The sequence below is a fragment of the Juglans regia genome, chromosome 2, assembly GCF_001411555.2.
Source record: "Juglans regia cultivar Chandler chromosome 2, Walnut 2.0, whole genome shotgun sequence".
NCBI classification, from domain to species: Eukaryota; Viridiplantae; Streptophyta; class Magnoliopsida; order Fagales; family Juglandaceae; genus Juglans; species Juglans regia.
The window spans coordinates 4,562,936-4,575,238 of NC_049902.1; the positions used below are offsets into that span (position 1 = coordinate 4,562,936).

The 12,303-nt window shown below is 36.8% G+C and overlaps 1 protein-coding gene across 1 annotated transcript; it reads left to right on the forward strand.

The window, feature by feature from the left end:
• Positions 1-2,053: 2,053 nt before the first annotated feature.
• LOC108999219 (ATPase 11, plasma membrane-type) lies at positions 2,054-8,806 on the forward strand. Its single transcript, XM_018976047.2, has 21 exons — positions 2,054-2,387; positions 2,503-2,622; positions 2,715-2,813; positions 2,908-3,045; positions 3,181-3,315; positions 3,408-3,587; positions 3,685-3,891; positions 3,977-4,096; positions 4,206-4,325; positions 4,543-4,665; positions 4,748-4,852; positions 4,990-5,134; positions 5,909-6,073; positions 6,192-6,430; positions 6,623-6,655; positions 6,799-6,880; positions 7,269-7,429; positions 7,588-7,773; positions 7,862-8,044; positions 8,131-8,309; positions 8,403-8,806. Exons 1-21 carry the CDS (start codon positions 2,334-2,336, stop codon positions 8,497-8,499), a joined length of 2,871 nt encoding a protein of 956 aa, XP_018831592.1. The 5' UTR covers positions 2,054-2,333; the 3' UTR covers positions 8,500-8,806.
• Positions 8,807-12,303: the final 3,497 nt, after the last annotated feature.

Here is a 12,303-nt window from a genome sequence, read left to right on the forward strand (position 1 = left end):
GATGGAAAAGACCAATTGAAGATTTCATTAAGGCCAATTAGGATGCAACAGTTGATGAAGGTGCAAGAAAAATGGGAATTGGGGTGATTGTGCGTGATCATGAAGGGGAGATATTGGCATCGCTGTTTGTCAACAAGCCATTTAATTCAAAACCAGTTTTGGCCGAATGTTTTGCTTTGTGTAGAGCTATAAAACTATGTAATGAACTTAACTTCGGTAATGCTATATTTGAAGGTGATGGCACAGGTGCTTGTGAAGACAGTGATCGCTAAGGGTGAAAATTGGCTTGGTTTGGACAAATTGTGAAAGATATACAATAAATGCTTCAAAGGAGGGTAGATTGGTAGGTGTCATGGGTTCCAAGAACTGGAAATTGTGTGGCACATTAGTTAGTTAAGTTAAGTTTCCCCTATGAGAGTGAGATTGTAATGATTGAGAAAGTCCTGAGATTATCTCAGGTAATGTCTTGTTAGACAAATTCTATAATTGATATATGTTATCAATGAGATGTCCTTTTAAACCAAAAAAAAAAAAAAAAAAAACAAAGTAGAACGGACAAAAGATTTTAAGACTTAGAAAAATAATAATTTTATTTTATATAATTTTTAAGAGTAATGCTATGTATAAGTATAAAATGTGCAAATTTTGGCACCAGTTGTAAAAAAGTGGGCTTTACTATAAAGAATTTTTTTTTTATGTAATATTATTTTACTCGAGCTTTGTTATTTATCATCCCACACATCACACATAATTTTTTTTTTAATTTTATTCTTCTTAAACTAATTGAGTTCTTTTACTTATTATCTGTACACTATACATTTAGTAAGAGAAAACAATAAAAAATAAAAAATTATGTATGGTGTGTGGTGTGTGGTGATGATAAGTAGAATTTTTCATTCTAAGATTTCTACACCACACACCATACACGTGATATAATTTTATTTAGAAGATAAATTTTAAAATTTGAGTCTTACAAATTAAATCTTACTATTTAAATAATGTGGATGCCATGTAAATGGTGTGTGGTGTAGAGAACTTAGAATAATTTTTTTTTTTTTTCATGATGCAGTCTATTTTTTCTTATGAAAATGCATGTGCCTTATATATTTGGGACTTGTAAGTTATTACTCTTTTATTTATACAAAAATAACTCTTATAATTGAGAAATGACATTTCCAATCGTGAAATACACAAACGTCACGTAATTTTTTTAGAAAAAATTAGTAAATATAAAACTTACATAAAAAAATTAATTTTTTTTTTTAGTAATGAACTCTACTTTTTTATAAAAAAATTACGCAATATTTGCATATTTCGCTACTGTATCTAATATTCTATCTTATAAATAATTTGATAAAAATATCTTCAATTTAAAGCAAAAATATGAAAATAATTAAAAAAAATCTGTGTATCTCTCGTTAGTGTTGAGGTTTTCTAGAGTTTAGATATAAATTTGATATCTCTACATGACTACTGTCTTATAACTTTAATTCTCGTTTGGATGATGAGATGAAATAAGATGATTTTAAATAAAGATTAAAATTAAAAATTAAATAAAATATTATTAAAATATTATTTTAATTTTAAAAAATTAAATTATTTATTATATTTTATATAAAAATTTAAAAAATTTATAATAAAAAATAAAATAAAAGCGTTTTTATATCCAAACCTACCTCAATTTTAAATATTGCTAAACCTTATATTTCGGCATGAAGCCGGATACAAATCCGTACTAGCGTAAAGTAAGGAGTAAAAGTTCCAAGGTGCTTCTTTCAGTTCTTTGATACGCGGTTGCGTTTGGATGTTAAAGTGAGTTGAATTGAGATGATAAAATATTGTTAGAATATTATTTTTTAATATTATTATTATTTTGAAATTTGAAAAAGTTAAATTATTTATTATATTTTATGTTGAGATTTGAAAAAGTTGTAATAATGAGTTGAAATGAGTTGAGAGATGTTTATAAACCAAACAAAACCTTAAAAGTTTTGTTGCAGGGCTTATTTGATATTTTGTTCAAAGAGAGTACAAAAAGGTTGCGACTGTTTATTGGCTTGCCACCACTCCACTGCTCTTTTAGCGGTTCTTCTCCCTGGTTTTCTTGCAGATTTCGTGTTGGTGGACTATCGTCATTTTGGTCTCTAACCTTAAATTTGGGTTCAAAACCGGTTTTTTTTTTTTTTAGTTGTTTAAACTGGGTATTGCTTGGTTTCTGTTCCAATTCTGAGTTTTTGTGTTACATGGTGGTTCCTTGATGGGTTCTGATCTGTGAATGATTCTGTTGTGAGAGGAAGTTAGAGTGTGACTGGGTGTTAGAGAAAAGGGAAGAGATGGGGGACAAGTCTGAAGTTTTGGAGGCTGTTTTGAAGGAAGTTGTGGATTTGGTAATAGATCTGAACAATTTGAAGCCTTTTTTTGGTTTCTTATTGTGTCTGTGCTGTGGTTTTTGTTCTTGTAAGAGGTTCTTCTGTGTTAATATTTTGGACTTCTTGAGTGTAGGAAAACATACCCATTGAGGAAGTATTAGAGAATCTGAGATGTAGCAGAGAGGGCCTCACCACGGAGGCTGCCGAGGAGAGGCTAACCATTTTCGGCCACAACAAGCTTGAAGAGAAAAAGGTACTGTTTCATTTCTATGGTTTTCCTCGTTCTATGGTGAAGTCAGACGTTGGTCTTCTGCTTTCTAATATTGTCTTCTCGTTGTGTTTCAGGAGAGCAAATTCTTGAAATTTTTGGGGTTCATGTGGAATCCTCTGTCTTGGGTGATGGAAGCTGCTGCCATCATGGCGATTGCGCTTGCGAATGGAGGAGTGAGTACTCAGCTTTTCTGGTTCTTCTCGTTATTTCTTCGAGAATTTGTTGGTTCGCTATGACTTTGTTTAATTATGCCTTAAATTTCTGCAGGGGAAGCCCCCGGATTGGCAAGATTTTGTAGGCATTATAGTCCTGCTTTTCATCAACTCAACAATTAGTTTCATCGAGGAAAATAATGCTGGTAATGCTGCGGCCGCTCTCATGGCTCGTCTCGCTCCAAAAGCAAAGGTAACGGATTTGCTGGCTTGCTCTTCTGTTGCAAGTTAGCGATCTTTAAATTCGGGTTGCGTATATGGTCTCGTGTCAATGTTTTTTTAAGGGTGATTCTGAGATGGTTTCAATCATGATGATTTTGTTATAAAGGTTCTTCGAGATGGAAGATGGAGTGAGCATGATGCTGCGGTTTTAGTTCCCGGTGACATTATCAGTGTTAAACTGGGAGATATTATTCCGGCTGATGCTCGACTTCTTGAAGGAGATCCATTAAAAATCGACCAGGTTTGTCTCCTACTATTGAGTGTTTTGTATTCTGTTTTCATCCTTACAATTGGTATTTCCATTTTTCTTAATTTCTGATTTGGGCTTCACAGTCTGCACTTACTGGTGAGTCCCTTCCAGTCACGAAAGGTCCTGGAGATGGTGTCTACTCTGGTTCGACTTGCAAACAGGGAGAAATTGAAGCAGTGGTCATTGCCACTGGGGTCCATACATTCTTTGGGAAGGCTGCTCACCTTGTTGATACCACCAACCAAGTGGGCCATTTCCAACAGGCAAGCGGATAGATGCACTCTATCTGATTCTTGATCACTATTCCGTGTCTTTCACAATTTTCATTTCAAGTATATATCTTTTTACCTGGTTTTGTAGGTCTTGACTGCAATTGGGAATTTCTGTATTTGTTCAATTGCTGTGGGGATGGTTATAGAACTTATTGTTATGTATCCCATCCAAGATCGAAAGTATCGTCCCGGAATTGACAATCTTCTTGTTCTTCTCATTGGAGGAATTCCAATTGCCATGCCTACAGTTCTCTCTGTGACAATGGCTATTGGTTCTCATAGGTTATCTCAGCAGGTTCGTTGGGTTGTGCTAGTTGTCCATGTAAATGTGGCATTAGGAGTTTATGGTTTGTGATGGAATATGGTAACAATGATGGCAGGGAGCTATCACAAAAAGGATGACTGCAATTGAAGAGATGGCAGGCATGGATGTCCTTTGCAGTGACAAGACTGGAACTTTGACATTGAACAAGCTTACCGTTGACAAGGCTCTTATTGAGGTCAGTTAGGTGATTCTGTTGCTTGCTTGGTTACAGCTGTATTTCTTCCTGTAATAAGATTGGAAAAATACTTTGTTTTAAACACATGCCTGAGAATTTAGCTCTTCAGGTTTTCGCGAAAGGAGTTGATGCAGATACTGTTGTTCTGATGGCAGCTCGAGCTTCTAGAACGGAGAATCAAGATGCAATTGATTCTGCTATAGTTGGGATGTTGGCTGATCCAAAGGAGGTAACTTAATTGAAGTCAGGGTGGTTCAATATTTTTTCTGGGTGATGGTAATGCTGTTACTCGTAGTTCATTAATTATGGTAGTGAAATCAGGATTCTTTTTCTTGGAGGAAATTTATTATGTTCATTTTTTTTTTCACTTGATTTAGTTATTTGATTCCAGTTAGTTAGTTTGTTTTTGTTTTTTTTTTTTAATATTCCATTCTTGCTCCTGAAAGGCACGTGCTGGCATTCAAGAAGTACACTTTCTCCCTTTTAATCCTACTGATAAGCGGACGGCATTGACTTATATTGACCGTGATGGTAAAATGCACCGAGTCAGCAAAGGTGCACCAGAACAGGTAAGTTGCCCTCCCTAACTTTTATATGTGGCAGTCCTTTGATACAATATCACCCTAAGCTCGTGTGCCATATGATTGTTAGATTCTGAACCTCGCGCATAATAAGTCAGACATTGAGCGCAGAGTTCATGCCGTGATTGATAAGTTTGCAGAGCGAGGTTTACGATCTCTTGCCGTAGCATACCAGGTAGCGGGATATCTGTTTCTTTCTTTTCAAATCCTATCATAACTACAGAAGATGTGCATCAGTGATTTGTTGTTATATTATATTTTACTAATACAATTCCAACACTCCTTGATTGGATTTTCATCCATTTTCTGCAGGAAGTTCCGGAAGGAAGGAAGGAGAGTGCTGGAGGACCATGGCAGTTCATCGGTCTAATGCCTCTCTTTGACCCACCTAGGCATGACAGTGCAGAGACAATAAGGAGGGCTTTAAATCTTGGAGTGAATGTGAAAATGATTACAGGTGCGTTATATTGTAATTGGAAGCCAGGGTTTTGCTCGAAGTCCGGTAGTTGAAGTGCAACTTCATATATGCTTTTAAATCTTTCTAAGCAAAAATGTTTCCTTTGTGTCTCAAGTGGTGTATTTGGATGGAAAGGAATGAATTGTGTTTCAATGATAAGGAGCGTACTTTGGAGGAACTTCAGAATTTTTTTGTGCACTATTTATTGCTTTGGTTTTCTGCTTTAGTGCTTAATGGAGCTTCTGCTCATGATTGTTTGTTGTTTTCTGCTCCTTGAATGTATTTAGGTGTTTTCTTTTGTATACTTCTTGTATTCATGGCATTGCCTATTTCATCCGATTTAATAGAATTGTCTTTCTTACTTGTAAAAAAAAAAATATTTAAAAGCATAAATAAAATTCTATTGCATGTGAGGGAGCCCTTACAAAAATGAGACTTAAAAGTCTTTCAATCTGGTTCCAAATTTGGGCTGGGTTTCCCTATTTGGATTAAAGCTCATATTGGATGTAGAAGTTCAAAGCTGCCTTGACCACAACCACTGGTCTTGGTGGGTGAGATCATTTTATATAAGCTATAATTCTACCATTCTCATTTATCCTTTAATCAACTGAAACGGTTCTTTTTTCTTCTGTATTCATAGTGCTGGTGATCAGCTTTTCTAATATTACTCTTATATCATTTATTTTTTGAACCATTTATCACCCTCTCTTGAAGATGCATCAATACTGTTTTTAGTAGTTGGCTTATGTTTCTGAGCCTTGTGTTTTCTGTCAGGTGATCAACTTGCAATTGGAAAGGAAACTGGACGTCGGTTGGGAATGGGTACTAACATGTATCCTTCATCAGCTTTGCTAGGACAGGACAAGGATGAGTCTATTGTAGCTTTACCAATAGATGAGCTGATAGAGAAAGCTGATGGCTTTGCTGGTGTTTTCCCTGGTATTTTGATTTACATTTCTTGTTTGAATTGTATTCAGTCTCAGCTAATTTTAATTGTCACTATAGGTTGCCAGTCATAGTGCTATGTTGTCCTTATATTGTTATATTAATTGCTCAGAGCACAAATATGAAATTGTAAAGCGTTTGCAAGCGAGGAAGCATATATGCGGCATGACTGGTGATGGAGTGAATGATGCTCCTGCCCTAAAAAAAGCTGACATTGGGATAGCTGTTGCTGATGCAACAGATGCAGCTCGTAGTGCTTCGGACATTGTCCTCACAGAACCTGGTCTTAGTGTTATCATTAGTGCTGTTTTGACCAGTCGGGCAATCTTCCAGAGGATGAAAAATTACACAGTAAGCAATGGGCATAGGTTTCAAGTTTGATTTAGTATGCTTATAGTTTTATTATGCTTATAGTTATGATCAATGCCAATTTTTATTGTGATGATAGTTCTAAATTTATTTGTGTCAAGTACGCATAAGCTCTGGTTTTGAGTACAAGTACATATTTGATCAATTTACTAAAATTTGTCTTCTGCTTGTCAGATTTATGCGGTTTCCATTACTATTCGTATTGTGGTAAGCCAACTGTTCTTTGATTTTAAAGCATAGATGGCGCCATCTATGTGCTTTATGGCAAGTCTTTGTTGATGATTATATTTGATGAGTTAGTGAGTTATTTTCCACTCAGAATATGTTCTGCTTCTTTGATATGGTTGCAGCTTGGCTTCATGTTGCTGGCGCTCATATGGAAGTTTGACTTTCCACCTTTTATGGTGCTTATCATTGCCATCCTTAATGATGGTTCGTGGTTTCTTCACTTTCTTGTCTCTCTCCCCCCTCCCATTTGTGTGCGTGTGCAGCACAATTGATATAATTATTTCTTGCACATTAAATAGGTAACGTAGTTGCTCAAAAACAGGCATTCACTGATCTTGTTTAGTAGGTATTGAGATTTCACTGAATAGATAAAGGCGAATCCTGTCTCTTTTAGCTCCATATTTATTCACATAACAGTTTCTTATGGTGGTACTGTTGTTAATTGATGCTCGCTCTATCATGGTAGTGAAAAGGTTTCTGCTGTGCTAACCAATTAAATGCTCTTCTAAGTTTCATATATTTTTTTAACTAGCAGTTTTAATGCTGGTTGCGAGTATCTTTGAGCTTTGTTACTTGCATTATGACATGTCAGGTACTATTATGACCATTTCAAAAGATAGGGTGAAACCGTCTCCTTTACCGGATAGTTGGAAGCTAGCTGAGATTTTTACCACTGGCATTATTCTTGGTAGTTACTTGGCAATGATGACGGTTATATTTTTCTGGGCTGCATACAAGACAGACTTTTTTCCGGTAAGATGGCCCACCTTTGTTGTCATCCGTAGGCCTTGCATGACCCTTAGGAATGAAATGTGTTCATTTTTTTTGCATGCTCTTTTGTCTATTTATATGGTTCTGGATGCTTCTTTTGGTTACTTACTAATTGATTTCTTTGCGGGGTGCTTATTCAGCGCACATTTGGGGTGCCAACTCTTGAAAAAACTGCTCATGATGACATCCGGAAGCTTGCTTCAGCAATATATCTGCAAGTGAGCATCATTAGTCAGGCCCTCATATTTGTGACACGATCTAGAAGTTGGTCATTTGTTGAGCGTCCTGGGATGTTGCTTGTAGTGGCTTTTATTATTGCTCAGCTGGTGAGCCAACTGCCTACAATTTTTCATTTTGCATTCATTGCTAGTAGTTAAAGACAAAGTGTTTTTCCTAATCTTTCACTGCCGGCAGATTGCTACTTTGATTGCTGTCTACGCGAATTGGAGCTTTGCTGCAATTGAGGGGATTGGATGGGGTTGGGCCGGTGTGATCTGGCTGTATAACATAATCTTCTATTTCCCTCTTGATCCCATAAAGTTCTTTATACGCTATGCTCTAAGCGGGAGGGCTTGGGATCTTGTCATTGAGCAGAGGGTATGAATGGCATCGGTTTGTTAGAGTACATTATTCTATGCTGTCTTTGTTACTAGTTATTATTGATTGATTTCTTGAAAATGTAGATTGCTTTCACAAGACAAAAGGACTTTGGGAAGGAACAGCGGGAGCTCCAATGGGCACATGCACAGAGAACATTGCATGGGTTGCAGCCACCGGACACCAAGATGTTTACTGAACGAACACATTTCACAGAACTCAATCAAATGGCTGAAGAAGCCAAAAGAAGAGCCGAAATTGCAAGGTAGGTGGTGATCCTTGACAAAGGAAATGTGTTTGTTCATTTTGTACACAATTCTGTTTGTCTGATTTGTTTTATTCTCATTGCCTCGTTCAGATTGAGAGAACTCCATACACTGAAAGGTCACGTGGAATCAGTGGTGAGACTGAAGGGTCTAGACATAGACACAATTCAGCAAGCATACACAGTCTGAGGAAAGTTCATATATTAATCCTTACCAAATGCTGCTGTGAAAGCTGCTTCTTCTAGCGCTGAGAGTAAAGACATGTAATCAAACATGTCCCTCTGAGTTTACCCCCAAAACAACCTTTTAAATATGACACTATAATGTCCATTTACAGCGTTTACAGATGGCTGAGATCAGCTCTTATCTATTTTCTTCCCCTCTGTGTTTTTGGACCTCTCTCAAGTAGCCTCTTGTAGTGCTTGATAATAGTGAAGTGCTTATTATATTAATGGCATATAATATGTCCATATCGGTGAGGTTTACCCTTTTGATATTTATCCTGTTTATCATATGCAAACCTTCCTTGCTTATATATAATACTTGTGATTCTTAAACTCATGACACGCCTCCTGTACTTTTCACCTATTTGACATTTTCAGTTTTTGGAAAAATCGAGACTTCAAAATGTTAATTTCTTTAAGGAAAATGTGCGTAATAAAATAATTTTGAAAATAAATGTCTTAAAAATTGGAGTAAAAAAAGAAAAGAAAAGAATAATGTGCTAGAGTAAGGGTGGATCTCCACCTTGCTTGCATGGGGTGGAATGTGGAGAGAGAAATTAATTTTTTCTTTTTAAAATATTGTTATTGTTTTTGTATTATGTTTTGTTTCATTTGTTTTATTGTTTTGTTTCGTAAATTCTTTGGGTTTGTTTTCTCGTCTATTGTTAAATTTATTCTATTACATTTTTGCTTTAATTAGCTAGAAATGGTGGAAAATGGGCTCAATGGCTTTGGTCTTTAGGGGTGTAGGGTAATGATATCCTTACCACCCGAGACTATTCCTTTACTACCTCGATTTTCTCATATGTAAGAGATTTGATTGTTTGCTCTGTCAGGAGCTTTTTGTTCCTTTGATATATGAAGCTTCTTTATTCAAATCGCCTGCTTTATTCAAGCGGTATTTTTTCCTCACGCCCAAAACAAGCCCATCCCTGCCTTGTCTTAGTGCAGAGTGAGAACTCCCATCCTGATGGCGAGCCATCATAAATGGCGGCAGAACGAGATGAGTAGTCTCTTGCACGCGAACTCTCTCTCTCTCTCTCTCTCTCTCTCCCCCTCTGCGTTGTCTTGGAATAAAATATTTGTGTCAGTTTCTTTTTCGGCGCTGGTCTAGGAAAAATCACCTGATTGTTTTCCTTCTAAAACTTCTGGAATATGGGTCTCCAAGCTATAGAAATCCAGCCAAGTACTTGTAAAAAAAGTTAATGGAAATTCATATAAATTTTTGGCCATTATAATATTCATGGTGTGGCCATGTGTGTATCTTTCAAATATTTGTGGTGATTTTTGATTTAGATGCATATTCCTCTACATTTATAGTAATTTTATGATAGAATTTCCATTCGAGACGAAAATGTTAGGTTTGAGATTGGGGAACGAAAATGAATGGAGAATGAAAATGAAAGGAAAACGAAAGGAAAGGGTTGAGATTTATTAGAGCATGTGTATCTGTCTTAGAGGATAATACCTCACAAGCCATGTCCACTGCATCCGCTGCATGTTCTCAACAGAATGCCAAAACTGACTCTGCTCAATATGAAATATTGTACTCTTCTAGAATGTTTATTTTGTAACTGCTCATCTCTTCTATAAATATGAGTGTACTGTATTGAGGAAAATATTCGAAATGCCATAAATGTATTTGTCCAATATGAAATCTCTTTGATGTATTCTTTCAAACACCTTTGCTACACTCTGTTTCTTTCTTGCTTTAACACAATATCGAGAGCCCGATAGGGCCAATGTCCACACTCTCCTTCTCTGATCATCATGGCAACACCCAAACCCACTTCCCCGAATGCCTCCATCACCAATTCAGCCTCACATCTCATCACCATGAAACTTTCTACAGATAATTATCTACTCTGGCACGCCCAAATTAGCATGTTCATGTTTCTCTATGGCAACCAACTCTTTGGATATGTTGACGGATCCATTCCCATGCTTCCCACTAACATTGACGATGAACCCAACCCTGACTATACCTCTTGGCTTCTTCAAGATCAGCTCATAATGTCTGCAATTTATTCCTCCCTCATCGTTATTGTCCTCTCCCATGTTCTTGATTGCTCCACTTCCCATCAAATCTGGAAAACACTTCACAATCTTTACTTTGCTAAGACTACAACTCATCTCATGCTCACGAAGTTTCAGCTTGCAACTCTAAAAAAAGGGTCCGATTCAATCTCTACCTATTTTCACAAAGCCAAGGTCCTGCCTACATCTCTCAATGCAGCAAGCCATCCTCTCCCTGATTCTGAGTTCATCATCTATTTTTTAACTGGATTAGGATCTGATTTCGAGTCCATAGTGTCTTCCATCACTATGTGTCCCGATCCTCTCTCCATTTCTCAGGTCTATAGTTTTCTTGTAAATCACAATTCATGTCTTGCACATCAAACACTATCCTCATCTCAAACAATTCCTTCACTGCTAAGTCCATCACTATACGAGGTTCATTTACTCCTCCTAACCGAGGTCGTGGTCGTGGCTTTCAGTTTGGACGGGGTGGTCGTAATTTACTTTGTCTCCTTCTAATTTCTTTTCTTCTTCTCAGACCAATCGACCAACTTGCCAGCTATGTAATCGAATCGGTCACATAGTCATGTCTTGTTATCATCAGTTTGATCATCCATATCAGTCTCCTCCTTCCCCATCTCTTGAAGCTAATTTAACTAATTTCCTGAATATGTCCACTGCATCTGCTAATTGGTTTCTAGATACTACTGCTTCTACCCACTACACTTCTGATTTTTCTAAGCTTAATCTGTAGTCCACTCTCTATCAGGGGCCAGACCAAGTAACTATTGGAGATGGATCATCCATTGCTATTCAGAATTCTGGCTTTGGCTTACTTCCGATACCTTCTGACAATTTTCTTCTTCATTAATTACTTCATGTTCCTTTAATTTCTTGAAATTTATTATCTGTTAGACAATTTTCTTTGAATTTAATTCATCTGATTTTTTTGTGAACGATTTACATTCCCATGAGGTACTTCTTCAGGGCCCCGTTAAGAATGGCCTGTACGTCCTTCCAACTGATGATAAGGATGTCACTCTTCCCTCACGGCATGCTTTCATTGGCGAAAGGACCTCACCAAACACATGACATGCTCGTCTTGGTCACCCCTCTCCTCGAATCACTTCCTTTACCATACGACATCACAATCTTCCAGTCACTTCCACATCCACCTCGTCTCCCTACTCGGCATGTCTTCAAGCCAAATTACACGCTCTCCCTCACTCACTCTCACTTTCTTGCTCTAATTTTCCTTTTTAGTTGTTATTTTTAGATTTCTGGGGAACTGCGCATGTGCTATCCTCCAGTGGTTTTAGATTTTATTTTTCTATTATTGACGACTTTACCAAGTATGTTTGCCTTTTTCCTTTTCGTGCAAAATTTGATGTTTCTCCAAATTTTCTAACTTTCATTAAATATGTATATAATACTTTTTCTAAAAATATTATCATTATTCAATTTGATTGGGGCAGTGAGTTCCGTCCCTTTCATGCTATCTTGCAAAATCTTGGCATTTCCCATAGAATAACCTATCCATATTCTCATGCACAAAATGATAGCATTGAACGGCGTCATCGCCATATTGTTGAAACTGGGCTCTCTCTTTTAGCCCAGTATTCGGCCCCTACTAAATATTGGGTTGATGCTTTTCAAACAACCATTTTTCTTATAAATAGAATGCCCACACCCATCCTTCATCATATTTCTCCATTTCAAGTACTTTTATTTCTCTATCCGATTATAATTT

Coding starts and splice junctions, on each gene's coding strand:
- LOC108999219 (XM_018976047.2), top strand. CDS start 2,334: ATGGGGGACAAGTCTGAAGTTTTGGAGGCTGTTTTGAAGGAAGTTGTG. Junction 3,588..3,684: donor AAGTGGGCCATTTCCAACAG/GCAAGCGGATAG, acceptor CTGGTTTTGTAG/GTCTTGACTGCAATTGGGAA. Junction 7,430..7,587: donor ACAAGACAGACTTTTTTCCG/GTAAGATGGCCC, acceptor GTGCTTATTCAG/CGCACATTTGGGGTGCCAAC.